Source organism: Eubalaena glacialis, chromosome 8, assembly GCF_028564815.1.
Source record: "Eubalaena glacialis isolate mEubGla1 chromosome 8, mEubGla1.1.hap2.+ XY, whole genome shotgun sequence".
Lineage (NCBI taxonomy): Eukaryota > Metazoa > Chordata > Mammalia > Artiodactyla > Balaenidae > Eubalaena > Eubalaena glacialis.
The window spans coordinates 86,710,908-86,733,639 of NC_083723.1; the positions used below are offsets into that span (position 1 = coordinate 86,710,908).

At 47.6% G+C, this 22,732-nt stretch overlaps 1 protein-coding gene across 1 annotated transcript in view; it reads left to right on the forward strand.

Annotated features, from left to right (window-relative positions):
* EEPD1 (endonuclease/exonuclease/phosphatase family domain containing 1) overlaps window positions 1-22,732 on the forward strand; it is a 115,049-nt gene that overhangs the window by 85,196 nt on the left and 7,121 nt on the right. The window contains exons 4-5 of the mRNA XM_061197916.1: window positions 17,444-17,554; window positions 20,522-20,656. Coding sequence (XP_061053899.1) covers window positions 17,444-17,554; window positions 20,522-20,656 — 246 coding nt within the window. The remainder of the gene's footprint in view (window positions 1-17,443; window positions 17,555-20,521; window positions 20,657-22,732) is intronic.

Consider the following 22,732-nt stretch of genomic DNA (forward strand, 5'->3'; position numbering starts at 1 on the left):
TTTAAAGAAGATGAGAGAAGGAAGGAGAACAAGTATATTTTAGAGAGTTAACTACATTAACCTTCTTATTTACCATTTCTCATTTTCTTCATATGTTCCTGTGGATTCCACTTACCATTTGGCATCATTTTCTTATTTTAGCTCATCTTTACTCCTACCCAGCTCCTTTGTGCTGGTCAGCTATATTATATTTCTATATGTAGACCCAACAATACAACTGTATACATGTATTAATATTCACACAATATGAATAAAGGAGAAGAAATATGTATTCATACTGTCTTTTATAATTATATAATTACCTTTACTGGTTCTTTTCATTTTTTTCATGAGGATTTGCGTTGGTCTGGGGTCACTTGCTTTCAACCTGAAGAACTTTCTTTGGTATTTCTTATAAGGAAGATCTGCTAGGAACAAATTCTCCCTTTTTTTTTTTTTTTTTTGTCTGGGAATGTATTTCATCTTCATTTTTGAAAGATGGTTTTTCTGGATATGATTCTTCATTGACAGTACTTTGAATATGTCATTCTACTGCCTTCTGGCCTTCATTGTTTCAGATGAAAATTTAGCTGCTAATCTTATTAGAAACAAGTGAATTTTGAAAGCTGGCTATATTCCTAGACACCACGTTTACTGAAGGCGTATTTTATTTTGGGGGTTTCTGAAAAGTGGCTCTTACTTACTCAGTGTCCCAAAGATGGTTCAAATTTAGTGACACAATTTCATTTGTTTGAGGAGTCTTCTAAGGCATTATCTACATAAAGTCCAACAAAACATTTCACTTGGTTTTGGCAAAGAGAAAAATGAAAAGTAGACAGCATTATGATATTCTAGTAAGACCAAAGACTTTGTACTAAGAAATATCTGAGTTTAATTCTCAAATTATAGGTTATGAAATCAAATGAGTAAATTACAACCATCGTTTGTTTCATTGTATATGTATATGGATGGATTGATGGATGGATGAGTGGGTGGCTGGATGGATGAATGGATAGGTGGATGGGTGGATAGATGGATACAGACATACCTACACAGTTGGCAGGCAGACAAATGGATAGAATATACCAGATTGACATATAAAAATTTATTTATTGCTATGAGTCATGGTCAGAAATGCTTGAAAACTGCCATTCTAGACCATTTCTTGGCTTGAAAGAGGGGAAGACGGCATGCTCTGGGATTTTTTTCCAGCACTGGAAAGGCTCTGCTTACCCTCGGGTATATCCTAAGCACTTTTCCCTCCTGCCTTGTTAGTCTCTTAACTCTTTTTTGCTTTTGAACAGTAAGAAAATATGCCCAACTCATTGCATTACCCCCAAAATTGTTGCATGTAGCCATCACCTTATACAAACACTCACACAGCCATGATGACAGGAGGTATATGCAATTTCCTGTCTTATTTGGTCCACCCTAAAATGCTTCTCTTATCAGGAAATGCTAACAATGAGTTGGTACAGAGAGAACTTTCAATTTACTGTTTTAGAGAATTCTGAGACTTTTTGTGAATGATTCATTCACTCATTTCTTGAGAGCATGACTTTGTATTCAGCAAAGTTCAGGCTAGTTTATAATTTTAAATGAAACGGAAGGGCAGGCAGGTGAAACTATTTGGCTCAGTTGCTAAAAACATTTATGCTGGATGTTCTCATTAGGTAAAATTATCCTGATTGAGTTGGTCATTAAGGCTTGCTTTGCCAGAATTAATTCAGTGGAGAGATCTATCAGATTGTTAACTACCTACTTAGAATGAGTAATTCCTACAGCTGATAAAGTATTTTTTATTAACCTTTGGGAGGCACTGAAATGGTGAGTTTGGGCCTTAACAAGACTCCAAACTTCTGGGAAAGCATCCAACCCACTTTTAGAGATTTTGATCTATCTTTGCAGAAATTCAGAACAGTATACTGACATCCCTTATGAGCATAATCCAAGACCCCTTTCTAGATCCTAGACTTGGTTTCCCCACCACACTCTGTACTGCTGCCCCATTCCTTCTCTTGCCATATCTGTCGCCCCTAACCCTTGTCCACGAAGTGCAGGCTTATTTTCACAAGCAGAGTTAATTAGGTTGGAAGAAGACAGCCAGGGAAAACAAAGCAGCTCTCCATATATGAGTTACTGTAAAATTACCTGCCCTCCTAGTTAGCAGTTAGTGGCTTCCTACACAAGTGGCCAGTCAAGAGATTTCATGGCTCTGTAGAATCACTGTTGTGTCACAGAGCATCTTCCTGTTGTGTCCAGCTCTAGGGATCCAGAGGGATGAGAAGTACCCAGGACTAAAACAAGATCCCCAGCATTTACAAGCCAAAGGGCTGAACCTGGAAGGGAAGGTGACAAGTTCCGGGTTTTTGCCTGAATTCCCAACATTTGCACCAGCTCTGAGGTTGAGTGGGTGGGGACGGGGTGGGGGGCATTAGCCTTTTCCCCCTTGATTATGAAATCATGAGACTGTAGTTTTGCGTCATTGCTAACCTTCTCTTGTCAGGCATGCTTTGTCTCCCTCCCTCTCTCCATCTGGCTGAAACCTCTACTTAGAAAATAAATTGCTGCGTATCGATTGTTCATTTTGTTTCTCATCACCCAGACGTCCTTGTTATGCACTTAGCTTGCTTGGCTATATTTGTGAACAAGAGGGGAAGAAGTAATAAGTATTTCTAGCCTTCATGTTAGGATGTGGGAGGGACTTTTTTTATGTTGTTTTTGGTGCTTAATTTATTTAGTAACAACACCGAATCACCTTTTATTTATGAAAAACAAAAAAGCGTGTGTGTGTGCTTACACATCTTCTACATGGACAAAGTTCAAGCCAATTAATTGGTATTTATACTATGACTTTCTAGAAAAGTGAAATGTCTAGAAAATGTGGAAGCAGAGAGAAAAGTTAAAACATATAAAATTACTACTTGATCTCTGTAATTTTCTTTTCAATCCTTCCTTTGTATGGTTACCAGAGTAACCCTCCTAAAATGCAAGTTTGATCCTATTACTGACCTCCTTGTAGTTGCTTCAGCTGGAAGCTGCGTGCTATAACGGGAACACGGACATGGATTTGGGTCCTGGCTCAGCCATTTGCCCTATGGGTGATCTTATCCCCTCCAGCCCTACATCTCTCATTTCTTGAGCAAGGAGAATGCCTCCCTCACAGAGCCGTGGTGTGGGTCACATCACACAGCATGTGTAAAGAGCCAGCAGTGGTACTTGGCTCATGGCAAGTGTTCTAGTAAAGAGGACACCGGGGTTACAACCCTTTAATATGGAGTCATCCTTGTGCCTGCAGGACGCTGTCATGACGTCCATGTGTCCCCATCTGGTTGCATCTTGATCTTTGTGACACTCCCCTCTGCCCTGTTTGCTTTCACTCCACCCACTCCCAGTAATTTGGAAGGAGCCTGAAAAGCCTGTAAAACTAACATCAGACAGTTTGGCTATTTTTAATTGCCTCTGGCCAAAAATGTGATGGGAAGGGAGGTTGACTGAAAGATAGCTTGGGGATTTGGCTTTCCATTCTTCCCATTTGCACAAAAAAATTGAGAACCAAGGGGGTCTCAGGACATTCTCCAAAATGAGGATGCTATTTTCATGAACTACCACCTATAATTCCTGCTGCCATAAAGTGTCTGGGAGTGAAAAATTGCAGGTCTTTCTATCCCTGGCTGCCCACATAGAAAAGAACAATCAAATCTATGTGGTTTGCCCTGAAATAAAATAGGAAATATGCAGGCTTTAGAGACTAGGATTTGACATAATGCAAATCAAAATAAATTGTCATGAATCTGTAATACTTTCACCCACAGCTTTGAAGTCTTTATGATTATTGCTGCTGAGGACGACAGGCTGCATAAACACCATTTAGAATATAGCTGGAGGCTGGAGTTTTATAAGAAAAATGGCAACCAGAGCAATTTCCCTGAATGGTCCATAAGTACTAATTCTGTTTAATGTGACAGTTCCTAAATAACTCTGCATTCTTCACAGAAACACGTATGGGCAGTGCTGGAGCCTTGCTGTCTAGAGTGAGTCTAAGAGTGAACTAGTCTTCAGTGTTTACGGATCGAGAAAATATCTCTCTGGGGTTTTAAAAAAATATGTGGGTGTTCGGGTGGGAGGGTTAGGGACGGGGAGCTGATGTAAACTGCCAGCTTTGTTCTGCTCCTCCATTATTTTCTTTGGATTTAAGTACCTGCATGATCGTTTCCCACCCTTTTGTGTCGGCTTTCTCTCTCCCTGTCCTTACCCTTTCTGTTGCTCACAGGTAAAAATGCTCTTACTAATCAGTTGTACTGTGGGATGGCTTGTTGGGGTTTAGAGGCCGTCTTTCCTCCATCTATACCCGTCTTACTCATTCTCTGAGCTTGTTTACCTGAAAATGTCAAAGGGGGAAGAAGACTCTAGAAAAGGAAGAACTACAGTTGGCTAAATCAACATGGTTTGTCTTAGGCAATGTTCTCATCATCTTGGGGCAGATGCCTTTTTGCTTTACAAGTAAAATGTTGTAACATGTATGGTTGACATTTCCGGTCGAGTTTTTGGTTCAGCGTGTCAGTAGGGAGTACCAAATGAAACTCTGTGTCCTCCACCTTTATTGTTGGCGTGTTTCTCCAGCGAGGTAAAAGCATTAGCATCTATGGAATGGCATGTTAGGTGCAAGCCATGGCATGGCCATCCCAGCATTTCTGCTCTAACTTGTGGGACTTCACTTTGCCTGCAACTCTCCTACGCTCTTCTAAAATAGCCACAAAATCCTCCAAAATGCTTTGCTATTTTCAGACCTGCTCTCACTTAGAATAATTAGTTTCCAGCATTACTCACAAGTTTAATGTCTAATTTGGACACGGGGTTTATTTTATTTGCCCTAAAACTGGCTTTTTTAAGCTTCAGAGAGCCTATATTCCAAGAATTACCAGCCTCTGCCTGTCTCTCCCAGGTGCATTATATAACCATGTGGAGAGAAGGCTGGAATAATCCTGTCTAGAGGCGGCCTCCCCAGGGCTGTGGCCCTGCTTCCCTGCTCCCCACCTGATCTAGGGCTCCGTGAGGGACAGCCCGACTTCACAGCGGTACCTACAATAGCACGTGGCATTTGTTGAATGAAAGAGTGGTTTCTCTGCTCTATCTTAAACATCTAGTCCATTGCCCAAGTCACTTTTTAAATTATTGACATAAAATTCCATACCATAAAATTAATCATTTTAAGAGTCCACTTGAAAGTGAAAAATTCAGTGGCATTTAGTAGCTTCACAATATTGTGCACCTGTCACCTCTGTCTAGGTCCAAGACATTTTCATTATCCAAAGAGGAGAGCCGGTACCTATTAAGCGGTCACTCCACATCCCTCCCTCCCCCTGGCACCTGGCGACCGCCTATCTGCTTTTTGTCTCTGTGGATTTGCCTCTTCTGGACATTTCATGTGAATGGAATCATACAATTTGTGGCCTTTTGTATCTGTTTTTTTTCACTCAGTATAATGTTTTCGAGGTTCATCCATGAGGTAGCAGTTATTAGTTCCTCATTTTGGGGGTTAGTTCAGTACTGTTCCAGTGTATGGATATAGCACATTTTGTTTATCTGTTCATCAGGTGATGGACATTTGAGTTGTTCTGTCTTTTGGCTCTTGTGAATAGTGCTGCTATGAACAGTCACATACCAGCATTTGTTTTCAATTCTTTTGATCCAAGCTGTGCTCATTTCCCAATTATCTCTCAGATCTGTCCACTGCTCTCCTGTCAGTCAGGCCACCCTTATCACTTACTGCAATACTTAACTGGGCTGGCCCTTCTTCAACCTAACTCTACACTGCAACCCTATAGCCTTTTCAAAATGCAGATCTGTTGTTCACGCCCTTCATTGATTTTAGATTTGCTCAGAGGGTAAGAAACAAACTCCTTTCAGGCCCACAGGGCTGCATGACCAGGTCTCTAACCATTCCTTTAAGCTCATCTCACCATTCTGCCCCTCACCATCTGAGCTGCAGCCACACTGACCTTCTGTCCAACAAACTCTCCAGGCTCTGCCCCATCACAGGCCCTTTGCACATGCTACCCCTGTTGCCTGGAATGCTCCCCTCTCCTCTTTGCCTAATTAATGCCTTCTCATCCTGGAGTTCTCAGTGCAAGCCTTACCTCTTCAGGGAAGCCTTCCCTGACTAAGTCAAACTCACCCCCACCGCCACTGCCACCATCATGGATGCCCACAGGCTCCTAACCGCTCCTTTGCAGCACAAGTTCAGCTGCATGTTTGGATGATTATTTGATTCATAACTGTGCCTACAGAGACAGAAGGCAGCTGTACTCAGATCATAGGTTCTGGAGCCAGACTGCCTGGGTTCAAATGCTGGCTCTGTCCCTACTGCCTGTGTGATCTTAGGCAAGTTAATTAACCTCTCTGTGCCTCTGTTTTCACATCCACCAAGTGAGGATCATAATAACATAACACCTACCTTAGAAGGCTGTTGTGAGAATGAAATAAACTCATACGTGTTAAGTACCTGGCACTAAAATGACCTCAATAAAAGTATAATTACTGTAACTTTTTTAAAACATAAATAACTGTGCCTACATTGGCACCCCTACACCCCTCATCCCCAGACTGTAAGCTCAGGGGGGCAGGGAACCGTGTCTCTTTTGCTCGCGTTATAGCTCCAGAGCCTAGCCCAGGATACCGACATGGTTAGTGCTTGTTACATTTTTATTGAATGATTGGATGAATCCATTCTCGTGCTCGCCAGAGAAGAATATTAACACTACCGTGTTCCATCTCTCTGTCCATATCTGAGTTTTAGGGGGCTCTGCCTTCCAGCATGCAGTGTGGTGGCACTCAGCTGCAACCCCTACTCCTGCCCACATCCCCAGCTGCTGTGTTTGGGGAACAGTGCTGCGGCGTGTGGCGAGTCAAAGACGGGGATCCTGTGTCCTTGGCCCTGCGCTGAGGGAGGGCCCAGTCTCTATGACAACCACAGGAGCACGGAGGAGGCTTGCCATGCACCAGGCCTTGTGCACCCTGCCTTACAAATATCCAACTCATGAGGCGGGAATGATTGCTATCCCCTTGTTACAGCCGAGGAAAGGGAAGGCATGAACAGGGGAGCCATTTGGCCAAAGTCAAAACTCTTGGTAAGTGGCAGAGCCAAAGTTTGGATCCTGGGAGCTTTTCTCCCGAGTCTGGACGGCTTTGTTTAAGGCCCCAGAGCAAACAGTGGACGTTCCCACTGAGTTCCGGCTTGTGATCCCCCCGGCCCTTCGCACCTGAGGGTCCTAACAGATACAGGTTGACATCAGGACAGATTCTCTAAAGAGACTTTAAAAACAAAGCTAGAGGGGAAAAAATAAAGGTGAGAATTGTTTATCTGCAGATGAAAGAAACTAAACTATTTACGAAGACTCCCACCTCTTATGTCAGTCGGAGATGTAAAAAAAGAGTGTTACTTCCTTTCTGATGGTACATTTCAGGTGCTTAATGTCTGTGGTCATTCACTCTCTAGGCCCCTGTGTGGCCATCTGTTTATCACAAGTATGTATATTAAAAATAAAATAAAGTAAAACCTCTTGATTTACGTTCAGAAACAAAAATATTCCGACTTTAACTTACTCAGGATCTTTTTTTAAACATGTGGATGAAACCGTTGTGAGCACATAGGGTAGAATGGTGAGGTTTTATTGTTACCATAGTAGGTGATTTTAGGATGTTTATATTGAAATGAAATGAGCCCCCAAACGGCAGAAATTCCTCCCAGCCAACGAAACATCCACCACCAGGGGGATAGCACATTGTGTCCATATGATAGCACGTTAGATGGTGCATGAAGTGAGTTTGGAAGAGTTTGTAATAATGTGGCACAGTTATAACAAAACTGTGTGTCTTTATGAATAAACAGATATACATATATTAATAAAATGCATACGAAACATCCTAGAAGGGAATCTACCAAAATTGTTAGCAGTGGTTGTCTTTGCATAATGATATTCTACTTAAATTTTTATTTGTTTCTTTACTTTACAAATTGTCCTATAATGAGCTTGTGTTTACTGATACCAGAACATAAGACTCAATTTAAAGAGAAGGAGAGGGGACTTCCCTGGTGGCGCAGTGGTTAAGAATCAGCCTGCTAATGCAGGGGACACGGGTTCGAGCACTGGTCCGGGAAGATCCCACATGCCTCGGAGCAACTAAGCCCGTGTGCCACAGCTACTGAGCCTGCGCTCTGGAGCCCGCGAGCCACAGCTAGTGAGCCCACATGCCACAACTACTGAAGCCCACATGCCTAGAGCCCATGCTCCGCAACAAAGAGTAGCCACTGCAATGAGAAGCCCGCGCACCACAGCAAAGAATAGCCACCCCTCGCTGCAACTAGAGAAAGCCTGTGCACAGCAACGAAGACCCAGCATAGCCAAAAATAAATAAATAAATTTATTTTTAAAAAAATAATTTAAAAAATAATAAAGAGAAGGGGAGGAGCTTCCCTAGTGGTCCAGTGGTTAAGACTCCGCCCTCCCAATGCAGGGGGCCTGGGTTCGATCCCTGGTCAGGGAACTAGGTCCTGCATGCATGCTGCAACTAAGAGTCTGCATGAGGCCGCATGCTACAACTAAAGATCCCGCATGCCGCAACTAAGACCCAGCACAGCCGAAATAAAGAAAGAAAGAAAGAGAAGGGGGGAAAAACCCACAAAATTACTAGCACAGTCTTAACTCCCATCTCAGATTAAGAGTCTTAGCATCCAAAGAGAAGAACCTTTGGAAATGTCCCTGAAGGGCAGAAACAAGGGATGATGAGGACGGTGACAAGGACGGTGGCAGCATAGGAGTGTGGGATCCCCACAGGAGGGTCCCGGGCCCCCCGCATGCCTCTCCCTTCCCGCCCTAACCTCCCTTCCATCTCCACGAATCTTCAACTTCCTCTTACTCTCCATTTTATAATTGCCCTTGCGAAAAGAATCTAATTGCCCTTGCAAAGTCCCCTCCACCCCCCATGCTTATTTTTAACCATCTTGTTCAGGAAACACGTGCTGAGTAACTCCCGGGAGCACGGAGGAGAAGCTACCAGGACCAGCAGCTGCTCCGTTGATGGGGGGCATGTGGGTGTCGCTTCCCTTGACTCTGAAAAAGCAGCTGATGATTAGCTTGGTTGTGGAGGCTGAGGGAGTGTCTCCTTGGTTGCTTTGTATCTTCCTCAGCATGATAAGAATGTTTAAACGAGGATGAACAGTCCTGCAGTATCCTCTCAGGTCCCTGTGGAAGAGCGTGCTCATTGCAGCTGACCTAGCTGCGGCTCGCGGGCAGAGTGATGAAAGGGCGGTAAGCCCGTTGCGTCTCCGGACAGATGCAGAAGCAGGGGTCTGAGATTTTAGGGCAGGGGCTGCCCTGCAAAGCTCTGAACGCTTGGCTGTGTGTCCCACCGGCCCCTGGCCCCTACCAGGGGGAAGCCTGTAGTCTGATGTGTTGACCTTCCCGGGAGAGCAGCGTCCTCAGGACCCAGGCAGCCTGGCGCATCGGTGAGGAAACTGACGTTAGCAGGGTGGTGGTGGTGCAGCTTTTAGCTCCAGAGAACCCCCACACACATTGTCACACAGGGCAGTTGGTTTGATTTGTGTTTTCTGAGCCTTCTCTCCTGAGTTAAGTGCATTTGACCAGTAGAGTTGCTACCCCGGGTTTAAGCCTCCCCGGCCCACTTGCCAGCAGTGGGTGACCTTGCCGTGTTCCCTTTCTGAGCCCTGCTTTCCTCACGTGTCACATGAGAGAATTATTAACTGCCTCACAGGATTGTCATTAGGATCAAACGTGATAATACGTGAAAATTGCCGAATAGTTGGCACTTAATAAATGCTGGTTCCCTTCCCTCGCCCTTCCTCCTGCCTCTGGCTCTCTCTTTTTCACAGGGTTCAGAAGCTAACTTGGTCGGGGATTATTGGCCACCTATGTTTTCTTACTGTTGCTGGATTTACCCAAACTTAACCTATTAGAATTACTACCTATTAAAAGTAAGCTCTTATTTTAGGCACTTTAGCAAGGAGTCTTCAGATGGGGCTTAGGGCATGTTAAGGAAAGCTGATGCTGGTTTTTGGAAGAGTGGAATCCATTCTCCGCGTTTGGGAGAAAGCCTTTGGAAAGTTAACCCAATGCCCTGTCGGCGCAATCAGCTTCTTTATGGAGTTCGTGTGGCGATTATCACAGAGAAAGAGGGAGAAAGGAGTTTTAATGTTTCTGAGAATCCTGTATTTTCTCTCCCAGTTTTATACTTCTCTCTCCCCACCCTCCTGCCTTTCCCTCTCTCCTCCACCCTCTCCTCCTAGTTCTAGAATCATGCTGTGTTGGAACTTGGAAGTGCCCTTGCGGGGGAGGGGGGGGAGTCATCTCCTCCCATCCCTTCGCTTTACAGATGGGGAGATCGAGACCCAAAGAGGTCAAATGCCAGGGGTGCCTGGGGTCCCGAGCTCCTCCAAGCTCCTCTTCTTCCAGCCCCTGAAAGTGGCCCTCCGAGGACACTTCCAAAGCTACAAGGAAACAAGCCCAGTTCTTTCTCTCAATATTAGAAAATGATAGTTGTTCAGTGAGCCCCCAAGGGGCAGAGGAATGGCTTCCCTCTCTCCCTCCACAGACTCCAGGGCCTCTGGGAAAGGCTTTTAGAAGCAGTGCTGCAGCAGTGTTGTGTGAGGGGCTCAAAGCAGCCCTGGAGCCCCAAACACACGGCTCTCTGTCCCACCTTGCACCTGTCTCCCCTCTGGGATACGTACCTGTGTTTGTGTTTGAGCAAAGGTGACTATACCTCATCCTGGCTCTGTGGGAACAATCTCTTTCTCTTCCATACAGATTGGGAGAGAAAGGCGAGTGAAAGACTCTTCACTTTTGCCCTATGTCCATGGTACATTTTGTGTGTGTGCCCTGCTCTGGGGAGAGGTGGACCAGAGCCTTTAAGACGCCTAAGAACCGTTAAGGCACTTAGCACTTAGTAGGAAAGAGCAAAGTAACTGAGTGTATTGCTGCCCCGTAGGCAATATGGCCTTACAAAATATCAACATCTTAAAGTCTAAATATGCTGGAAAAACTTTGTAATAGGCTTATTTGTTACAGTTCAAAGGCCAAACATGATTAATGCTGCTCCAGGCGTAATTGGGCTTTTGCACTGCTCAGTGTTCTTTTGAGAGTATGTTGACATTTTTAATGCCCCTAACCATTCCTTGCTTTCACTCTCCACGTGATCACTGTCAGGTACCCACAGATGTGCTGGCTTCTAATGTTGGCCATAACATACATGTGGTTGACCATCCTGGCAAAGATAAGCCCTTGCTTACTATTAACATTTCAAAAAATGTTGTCTGTGTTATTTGCTCTTTCCTGTAGTATTAAAATGAAAGTTGAGTCTTTTAACCTTGCCTGACTTAATACAGGGCTGCTTTCTTTTATGATGGCAGTTTATCTTTTTAAGGCACCTGTGCCTCTCCATCCACCACAATACACTGTGTTTCCAAGAGCTGAGTGCACAGAGGGAATTGGTGGTTGACAAGCGGAAAAGTCACCTCCAGACTCAAAGAGAAGTCACCTCCAGAATCAAGAAAGCAAGCGAAATAGCCAACTCAGTGAAGCAACTTCATCTGGAAATTTGACCCAGAGGATTCCAAGTGAAAACATACCCTCCCTACCCCCCAACTCCCCCCATTGTCCAGGAAGCGGGATAAGGGCAGCCGTTTGGAGTTTGCTTTGGAAACGCCTGCCCGTACTCTGACATTCTGTCTCCAGCTGAGTGTGCAGTCAGCACTAGCAGCATGTCTTTATAACCAGCACACAGAGCCTCAGGTTTCCTTTCACCTTAACTGGATGCGGAAAATGAAGGGACCGCTGAGCTTGGTGGTGCCTGGACAGGCCACTGAGTGAGGTTGGAACACCTTTCCTATTGTTATTTGCCAATCAGGACCAGATGAACTAAGGAGTATTCATTTCAGGAAGGGGGAAGGGTAGAAGGGAAGAAACAAAGTCCAAAGGTCCACAAGCAAAAATCAGTTGTGTCAAGCCTTGGAACCTTTTTTCACCGCAGAGATGAACAGTCCAGTGATCCAGGCAGACCTGACGTGCATCACATCCTAAGTGTAGCCAAAGGAATCTTGGCTTTTAGGACCTGACGTTCCTGAATGCCAGTGCCTTGGACAACTTGGAGATTGGAGTTTAAATGTCTGTCTTGAGGCGCCTTATTGCCAAGGTGAAGGGTGGGGTGGATTTGGCCTTGACGATCAAGTTCTGCCATCTGACCAGCAGGTTGTGGGACAGGTGCTAAAGGATGGTGACATCACCCCTACTTGATCTGAAGCTTGAGAAACAAGTCCAGCCCATGGGGGTTCTTTAACTTATCCTGGGAGAGAGAAGCCATAAGGTGGGATTCCCCCAGAGACATGCCTTTGATTTATTCATTCGGTAAATATCTGTTGCACGCTTTTTGCCGTACGGTGGCCAGGCTCCCTCTATGTGTTATCCTACAGGGTGATCTGCAAAGGGCCTCGGTCAGATGCTTCCACTGGGCAGGGTAGGAGAGCTGAAATGGTATTTATTTGTTTTGAACAATAAAAGCTGTCTTTCCCGACCACAGATATTAAAAATGTGAAGGCCGAGTTCTAAAGCAACAATTGTCTAAGCTTCTAAAACTTTGGTTTAAAATTGCTTAGGGAACTTGTCAGAAGTGCATACCTTGGCTCTAACCTCAGAGATACTGATTCAGTAAGGTGGGCAAATCTGCGGTTTAAAATAAGAGCCAGAGTAATTCTGACGGAGGCAGACAATGGGACTTTAGAAACACCGGTGGCAGGTAGGAGGACTCCTGTTGGGGCTGCATAGCTCACAGTTACCTGGGAGGCTTTTTTCCAATCACACTCACCTTCCCCCTCCATTTCCACCCTTTCTGCCCTGATGAGCCACTTTTACTTACTAGTATTATTTCTCCCTTCTGGTATGTGGGCGAAGCAGAAAAGTTGAGAACCAGCCGTTCTTAACAAAAACAAAACCAAAAATCGACTTAAGGCAGAGTTCAGGTTGAGGGCTCTCAGAGGATACTTTTGTTTTCCTTTGAAATTTTTGGGAGATAGGATCTAAGGATTGGTAAAGGCCGGTTGACCACACCCCTTGCAGCCTGCCCGGCCCCGCCTGTTCACCTGTTCTGGCCAGGAGGTGGCAGGTCAGGAGACAGACCTCAGTTCACACCGCCCCCCCCAACCTCTGTCAGCTGTGCAATCTCGCATGTAAACTCACTTACGTTTGGGCATAATCTTTCTGGGCTGCACCTCACTCCTGAATAACTGGTAGGATGTGGCCGGCCGGGGGGGATAATAGGGGTGGTGTGTACAAAAGAGGAGGGGCTCTGGAGCAGGATTCCCAAAGCTTGCAGAGCTCGTGCATCACCGTGGGATCCTGTGAAAGTGCAGATTCCAATGCGCCAGATGTGAGCTGGGCCTGAGAGCTTGCATTTCTAACAGACTCCCAGGTGATGTTGATGCTCCTGGTCCACAGACCGCTCTCTGAGTAGCAAGAATTTAAAGGTGCCCCCCTCCTTAGGCTTGCTGCAAACTGTTAGTGCAGTCAGCTAAGTTAACGAGCTGGCAATTCTTTTTTCAGTCCTAGAAATAGAAGAAAATACCTACCCCTTACCTAATGCTGATCATGAAAATTGGAGCATAGAATGCTTTCAGCCATAAACACTGTTCTCCCTGGTCCCTTATATTATTAATCATCCCTAATAACATAAGAAATACTGAAGAGGAGGGCAGAGGGAGGAATCTTCTACTCTGTGGGCCAGGAGAGGTCATCAAGGGCAAGGCTTCAGATGTACAAAGTACAGGCGGCCCTTAGGGTCCAGGAATCATGGTTCCTTGTCTCCCAGAGTTTACCTGTGACAGAAAGGCTTTTAAATATAAAACAAAGAAAGAGGAGAATGTCTTTCCTTCATTTAATAACACCAACTTTAAACTTGAGTCACAGTCACCTGGAGGGGCTGTTAAAATGCAGATCGCCAGGCCCCGCCCAGAGACTCTAATTCAGTAGCATTTTAGGTTCCCAGGTGATACTGATGATCACACTTGGACTAACTGGCACATCTTTGAGAGCGGTGTGCATGGAAAGTAGTGTCAGCCTGTGCCACCTCCTCAAAGTTCTGACCCCTCCCATCAAAGTGGCATTGCCAGCAGTGGGAATGTTTAAGCTGGGCTGGCGTTTGGGGCGTGAATGGGAGATTCACCTGTCTTCAGGTGTCTGAAGGTCCTGTGAGGGTCAGGAGAGATGAGCTTTCTGGCTGCCTGCAGATCACTCTTCCCAGCACAGCGTGACCCCAGAAGCCCGGGCTCTCCAATGTAGCTGGTTGGCTAATCACCTCGGGGGCTTTTTAAAACTAGAGCTTCCCAGGGTGCATCCTCAGAGATTCAGGCGAGCAGCCAGGTTCGGGACCCCCTGCGTGGAGAGCAATGAGGCACCAGATGGGCAGTGGAGAGCTGCTCTCCTTTCTAATGATTCTTGGATTCAGCTCTAATGAGCACTCAGCACATAAATGATTCCCTGGCAGGAAATTGGACCCTCTGGAAGTACATTTCCTGCTGGATCCCTAAAGTTAGAGTCGATAAATTCCACCAGCATTTTCCAAAGTGCTTCATTTCCTACCCGAGGATGGCTACCAGCCAGGACCATCTGGCCATGGGGATTCATCCGAGGCAAAAGCCCCCCATCGGGAGTAACACTGTCCGTGGCAGTGTTGAAAGAGGAATGGATAAAAGTCACTGATGACCAAATCCCAGAGAGAACACTTCCCAGGCAAACTCAAAGTCAGGTTAAAATTGAGGCAATTATTTAAATAATTAGCTTCAAGAAGAAATTCCTCCTTTTGTTCATCATACACGGATTTGAGGACTGTGGTCTTCCTTGGAGTTTCCTGGTTCACCAGCAGAGCGTCACTGGGCACCATGCTCTGTGCCAGGTGGGCTTTATAAAGGTGACTTGGGGACAGTCCCTGCCCTTATGGTGTCCACCGCTGGGGAGAGGTAGACACGTAAACACGTAACTGTAAGAGCAGCATGACTCCTAGAACAGCAACCATCTAGAGAAGCCCTCCCAGCAGGCTCCATCCTTGCCTGGTCTCATTTTCTCCATAGCGCTTGTCACTATGGCAATGACTGGCTGAGTACTTGCTTATGCCTCGTCTTCCCTCTTACAGCATGAGCAATGGGAGAGCAAAGAACAGACCCTTAGACCCTGGCATCTCTCAGCCATTGGATGTGAGCCTCCCAGGAAGGGCACGAGTGCAGCTGTCTGCAGCTGAGGCATTCCCAGAGGGGGCTGCCAGCTGACGGCTGTCTGCCCACAGCACCACCTAAATCTGGGCGGATGCTTAGGGAGGATGTGGCAGCTGCAGTGGGTCTCAGACCTTAGCAGGCATCAGAATCACCTGGAGGGCTTGTTAAAACACAGGTCGCCGGGACTCACCCTAGAGTTTCCGATACAGTAGGTCTAGGATGGGGCCAGAGAATTTCTAACAAGTTCCCAGGTAATGCTGTTGTTCCTGGGCCCCAGACAACACTTTGAGAACCACAGGGGTGGTGCGTCAGCATAACCATCACAGGTTACCCAGTAGACGGATGGTAGGGTGATCGAATGACAGAGAGGCAGGGAGGCCTCTACAAGCTACGCCAGTGACCCAGGTGAGAGAAGATGGGTTCTGAAACAGGCCACAACAGTGGTGCTGGAGAACAGAAAGAGGGCACTGCAGACGCACGTGACGCAAGATGGGGCCTGGTGAGCGCTGGCAAGTGGGAGGAGAGGGAAGAGGCAGAGCAGCTGGAAGGATGCAAATGCCAGGAACTGAGATGGGCGGGGGGGAGGGGAACGGCATGTTCCTTTGGGACCTGCTGGGTGTGTGCTTCTGTGGAAACCTTCAGATGGGAATGTTAAAAAGGAAGTTGAAATACAATTCAAAACTCAAGCGAGGAATCTGAGCTGCAGGTACAGATGTGGGGGCCTTTGGGATAGACGTATAAGCTGAAGCTGTGGGGCTGAGTGAGATTAGTCCAGGGCAGCTGATTAAAGAGATAGCAGTGATGCCTCCAGAAGGGAGCCAAGAGATTGGCTTGTAGGGCCGGGCAGAGAAAGAGATGAGTGGGGTGGTCCAAGGTCATGAAGCAAAGGGACAGGAGGGTGTCACCGGGAAGGGGCTGTCAGAGGATCTCAAATGAGATGAGCCCAAATCTGACAAATTCTGGGGTCGCCTCAAAAGAACCAACCCTAAGAGATGGGGTTGTGTTTGAGTCATGAGTTAGAGGAACTGGTCCACATATTCTGAAGCCCGTAGTTTTTCAACTCCTCATTTTACTTTGTCTGTGCAGTTTTATTTTGCCTTGATGATAAAGTCGCCTTACGGTACTGTATTGGTGGAACACAAACAAAAAGAAGCTCACCCTACAAACACACATGGGGCGTAGTAACCATCCACAACAGGAGGGCTTTCTTCTCAGAGGAAAACCAAGGTGAACAATATAGTGGTGCACGGTGAAGAGGGGGGTCAGTTGGTGTTTTTTTTTGTTTGTTTGTTTGTTTACATTTTTATTTATTTATTTTTGGCTGTGTTGGGTCTTTGTTTCTGTGCGAGGGCTTTCTCTAGTTGTGGCAAGTGGGGGCCACTCTTCATCGCGGTGCGCAGGCCTCTCACTATCGCGGCCTCTCTTGTTGCGGAGCACAGGCTCCAGACGCGCAGGCTCAGTAGTTGTGGCTCACGGGCCCAGTTGCTCCGTGGCATATGAGATCTTCCCGGACCAGGGCTCGAACCCGTGTCCCCTGCATCGGCAGGCGGATTCTCAACCACTGCGCCACCAGGGAAGCCCCAGTTGGTGTTTTTTTAATTGAAGTATAATTGACTTACAATATTGTATTAGTCTCAGATATACAACATAGTGATTTGACATTTTTATACCTTATGAAATAACCACTACATTAAGTCTAGTTACCATTTGTCACCATACAAAGTTATTTCACTATGGACTACATTCTGGGGGTCAGTTTTTGCGCCTCTAAAATAAGCGGTGGGAAGACAAAACACCATGTATTCATCTTTTTTCCTCTTCATTTGATACCTATCTAGACCCTCCTGGGACCTTAACCACTGGTTTTGCAGGGATTAAAAGGATTCTGACAACTTGTTTTGAACTATTTGTGGTAAAATGCTACAAAGAGAATCGATTGCTGTGAGCTAAGAGTCCCCCAGTGATAATTACGTATTTCACAGGTAGACAGTTTGCTTTTTAATTTGTGGCACTTGTTTTGCCATCCAGGTCTTCGCAAACCCTGGTTTTTGAGAACACAGGGATGAAGTCTGACAAGTGTCTGAATCAGGCTGATGAGTCAGGATCACACATTTTCGGGCTCCTCGGGCTGCCTGCAGCGGGAACGGCTTTAGGCGGGAACACATACTGACTTGTGCTCTGTCTTTACAGTTCTGTATGGAGTTAAACCAGCCAATCCTGCCCAACATCCGCAAGTGGAAGGGGCCCCGAGGATGCTGGAAGGCCGTTGTTTCGGAGAAGCCCTCGACTCAGCTCCAGAAGGTACCCTCATCTGCAGAACTGGGGTTTTCTTTCCATTTTCTTTTCCCCTGATCACAGACATTTAAAATCATTTTCCTTTGCCAACATCGTTGATGTAATTTTGTATTTCTGCCCATTTTTTAGCTCTTGGCCATTTGTTTCAAAATGCCCTGGTTCTCGTTTCCTGTTTGGATCAGGAATGGACTGCCGCCCATTCGGAAATGGGAGTTTGGGTGTTGGGAGGAAAGGAGAAATCCTGTCTGGAGCCAAGGCAGCAAATGGGGCATTTCTGTCCTTTGTGCTCCTAATCCCTTCTCCACAGTTCTAGCTTCTGCCAAGTTTGTGGAGAGCCCATTGTTCATTGACTGAAAACTTCAGATTCACTTAATTCATACGTGAAGTGTTTGCTTTCAGTGGTAGGAATTGTGCATATGGAAATGCTCTGTGGAAAATTTCAGCAGATTTTAATTTTGAATTTTCTTTCATTAGTACTGCCCATATGGGTTTGGGTAAATCTCTGTATGTATACATTTTCACTCCTACCTATGATATTCAAGACCAGTTTTTACTCACTTGAAATATTCAATATCAGTGGAGTTTTAGATTTTTAAAAAAAGACTCCTGATAGTTAATTATGAGTGGATTATATCATTACATAATTTTCCCATAAATGCAGATGTTATATTTTTTATCTCTAGGATACCTAATATGCTTATAAACACACATAAATTGTACTCATCTGAGTGATATTTGAGATTTGGGGCTTTTAAATTATAAATGTTTACTGGATTAAAACTATCCAGTCGCTTCTTGACAGTAAGCTCTTTTTAGCTACTACTTTAAAGTGTGATGTAAGTCTTACTTCTCTGGGTTTTGGGGTGTAAGTGGTTACTGCAGGTAACAGCCAGCGTACATTCACAATGAGGCTGGAAATACAGCCAAATTGGAAGGTATCTGGTCTTTATCACTCCAGCCCATAGCCGTCCCTTCTCAGTCCACGTAGAAATAGTACTAATACCACTTTGCTTTCTTTTTAATAGCACTTTACACAAATATGTAGGTTCACAGGGCTCTTACTGTCCATTTAACACTCTTTTTTCATCTGTTCAGCAAATCGTTAAAAAGGTTACTATGTGCCAGGCACTATGTTATATGCCAGATATTCACGGTGAGAAAAATAGACCCAGTGACCCAGCCCTGCCCAGGGGCTCGACTGAGCCTGATGGAGCCTGTTGGAGGGACAGGCCAGGTAACCCTACTCCAGGTCAGGTGTCAAGGCCATTGGAGAACAGCGTGTGGCTGCCACTCAGATCTCTCAGCCTCAATTCCTTCATCTGTAAAATGGGAGCAGCAGCCCCTCCCTCAACTCACAGGGTGGCTCTAGGATTTTAAAAGATAATGTGCACTGAATGCTTGATTAACAGACGTAAGCCAGCGCCTGGCAGGGTACACATGAGGCGGCAGGCAGGTGTACTGGGAGCTGGTACCCGTCGCAGGCTGCCGCTGGTACAGTCTAGCCAGTTGTTGCCGAGGGTATAAGGAACCAGCAGTGGAAAGAGCAGCATGCACAGCCTTGTGAGGCCAGAAAGGCCCAGTCTTGCTGGGAACATAGGTGAACAGGCATGAAAGGCAGCACTGAGCAGGGAGGTGCCCACCCGGAGGGCCCAGAGGGCAGTGGGCAGCGGAGCCACTGAAGGTTTTTAAGCAGAAGGGGACCTGAGCAGTGCTTTAGGGAGGTGACTCTGGCACCACTGCTTGGGAAACAGTAAATGGGGGGACAGCCCCCTGAAGCCAACAGGGCAGATACATTTCCCTCACTTTACGCCTGAGGGAAACAGGTTTAGAAAAACAGAGTGGCTCCCCCGAGGTCCCAGGGCTAAGTGATTCGAGGGGATGAGACCCAGGTCTTCTCATTCTTAAACTAGCACCGGTTCCAGTGGGTGGGCAAGTCAATCATTTAAAAATAGAAACATGCACGGCACGCAGGACACTGTTCCTTCCTTCCCCCCTCTTCAGCACACGTGTGGCTGGGACCTGAGCTGAACCTGGGGACTCAGCAGAGGCCACTCAGGATGTGCAGAGTCACTTCTTTCACAGGAGCATCGCCGGCCCCTCGGATGACGCTGCTGTTCCCACCCGGGCAGCAGAGCCTCCAGCAGCTGGGATCGGGGCAGGGGGATCTTTTCTCTTTCCACAAGGCACCCGGTGACAGCAGCACGAAGCCGGCAGGTTCAGAGCGGCCCCTCTGATGGCCAGAGGTAGCAGGGGTTTATTTAGCCCCAGGCCCTTGACCCTGCCGACACCACCCCCATCCATCTGCCCCGCTCACCGGCCTTCTCAGTGCCCTGCACCGGGGCTTCAGACCCCTGTGTGCAGCCCCGTAAGCCTGAGGAGGGCCTTTGACCAGTTCTAAACCACTGGGACTGTTAGCCCTGACCTCTCTTCATCCAGCAAATATTTATTGAGCTTCTGCTCGGTGCCAGGCCCCAGTTGTTATAAGCAGCAACTAATCAGTAAGCAAAACCACCCCTTGGAGCCTTATACTTGACCCTCAGCATTGCCATTTACCAGCTGTGGGGTTTCAGGGGAGTTACTTAACCTCTCTGAGCAGCTGAGTCTTCATCTGACAGATGGGCGTGTGAGTGGCTACCTCATGGGAGGCGATGATTAAAAACATAACACCATGCCTAGTCTGAGCCGCCCCCAATCCCCCCAAAAGAAGAGCCCAGGCACCCCGGCTGTATGTGAAACTCCCTGAGATTGCCAGTCTGGGAAAGTTGGTGGGGGCACAGGGAGGAAGATGCCGTGGCTTTTGGATGTGCTTTTGTCTCAGAAACAGGCCTTGGGCAGTAACCCCAGGACCCGGTGTAGAGCCTGCTGCTTCCCCCTCGTCTCCTCCTGGCCTCACCTGCCGCTTCCCCAGCTTGGGGCTGAGCCCCGCCGCCAGACCGACCCCTCTGCACACTAACGCCTTGTCTTCTCCCGCAGGGCGCTGGGTTTGCAGGGTTCCTGTGGGACACCGCAGCCGGGGTGGAACTGAGAGATGCCACCTGGCAGGAGAGCTCACCTGGCAATGGGCACGGGAAGCCCACAGGCCCCAGCCCGTACCTCGTGAGGTTCAAGGTACCGCTTGCTCATGTTGCCGTGAAGGGCCACTCCTTCTAAAAAGGAAAAAAAGTCCCCTTTTGAACTGTGAGCCAGAGAAGCTCGTCTTTTTGCTTTGGTTTTCTTCTCTCTCAGGGCTGGGTCAGCAGGCACTCTTGGGGTTCCCTCGGCTGGGAACTTGTCCAGAGCAGGAATGAAAGGGATTTGGGGGGACTATAGCTTTGGTAGCTTTGACATCTGGGCAGGAAGGAGATCAGGTGGCTGCCTTTCAAACCTGATAAACAGCAGAATCACCTGGGGAGATTTTCTCAAAATCAGGGTTTCCTGGACCCTGCCCCAGACACACAGAATGTCCGGTTTTCAAAAGCACCTCCGGTGCTTCTTCCGTTCTCCCTGCGCTGGTTAAGGATGCTGGGCCTTTGGGAATTGCTGGATTAGAGGGCAGCAGAACTGCTCTGAGGACCCCCCTTCCCTTACCAGGGAGACGGGGGACCCTCGAGAAGTCATCTGGGTTTGGAAGGGGCTCAGAAGGAGCTTCTGGGCGGTGGGGTGAGGGCAGCCCTGTAACTGACACCTCCAGATGAGCCCTGTCTCACCAGAGCCGGGAGCAGCAAGGAGACTGATCTGAGCTGCCTCTTCGATTGCCCTGGACGCCTCTGGGAGGTATTAAGGCACAGCAAACAGTCAGAAGCTGGGCAGCAGGAAGGAGGAGAAGGCAGCAGCCAAAACAGATCACCAAGTCAGCAGTTGGCCTTAACCCCGTGAAGTGACAGGGTCAGGCAAGAGTGGTCCCCAGCAAGCCGCCTGCAGGGTGTCTGGGACACCCCCTTTCTGTATGCTCCAGAGCAGTTCTGGAGCCTGAGAGTTGCCCCACACCTCAGCACAGTCTCTCCCTGGTGGCACGGGGCTGGGGCAGCCCATATGCTGGGGGCTGTGGTGGCTCTGGTGGAGGTCTAGCCCAAGCTCATCCCGCCTCGCACCCGTGGTTGCAGAGATGCTGGTGTTCCGTGTGCACACACACGCCCGGGGGTGTCTGCGTGCTGTGCTTATGGTACTGACGCATAAATCAGCTAGGTATCACCTCAGCCCTGGGTCCCTTTTCTATGTAAGGTGACGGTACTGGCTTTGGCCAAACAAGGCAACAGGAAGAACCAGCCAGTGTCTCTAGGGGGCGGGCTGTTTTTAACGGCCAATGAGAAATGCTGTCAGATCACGAATTGCCCAAATCCTCTAAATGAAGCGATCCCCTAGACAGGCACGTAGCCTCCTCTACTTTGTGTCTCATCCTAGGCCAGGCAAGTTGTAGGGACAGAGATGTGGCTTCGCTCTCCAGGCAGGTTTTCCCCGCCCACGGCCTTACGGTGGTTCCCCCGGGGTCAGAGCCACAGCTGCAGAGGGAGCTCTCCCGGCTCGGCACTGGCGATGGCAAACTGGGGTCACATCTGTAAAACGAAACTGGTAGCCTCCACTTCCCGGGGGCTCCCTCTGCACCTCCACCTTCCTGGTAGGGTTTGGTGTTTGTTGCCATGACAAACAGAAGGGCGGGGTTGCCAAACCCAGAGCAGCTGAGCAGTGCTGCAGTGCTTGGGAGACCGACTCCGACTTTGCCCTTCCTCACCTGCCCTGGGGACACAGGATGGGCATAGCCCGTGTGCCTCCAGGGTTCGGGCAGCTTTCGTTCTTCACATGTTTGAAATCAGGTGAAAGTAAGCCTCAGGGCGCAGTGGTCTCTGGAGGGAAGAGAACACATGGCGGGGGGGGGCGGGGGGGGGGGGGGAGGAAGGACGTAGGGCCCGGCAGCAGGTCCTGGCAGGGGGTGGCGGGCTGGCCCCGTGGGTAAGAGCCCCAGGTCTTTGTTAACAAAGCTGCTAACCAGCTGCTAGAGCCACCTCTCCCTCTCTCATAGCTGCTCAGAAGGAAAAAAGCAACAAAAATTTGACATTTCTAGATGTGCCCAATTTTCCAGGCCCTAAGGAGGAGTAGGGGGTGAAATGTAAGGGGTACACCAATAGGACAAGACAGGTCTCAGTCCTGCAGGGGCCTCAGAAAACTCTTCCGGTGGCCGCCTTGCCTTCTCTCCAGGGGGAGCTGGCC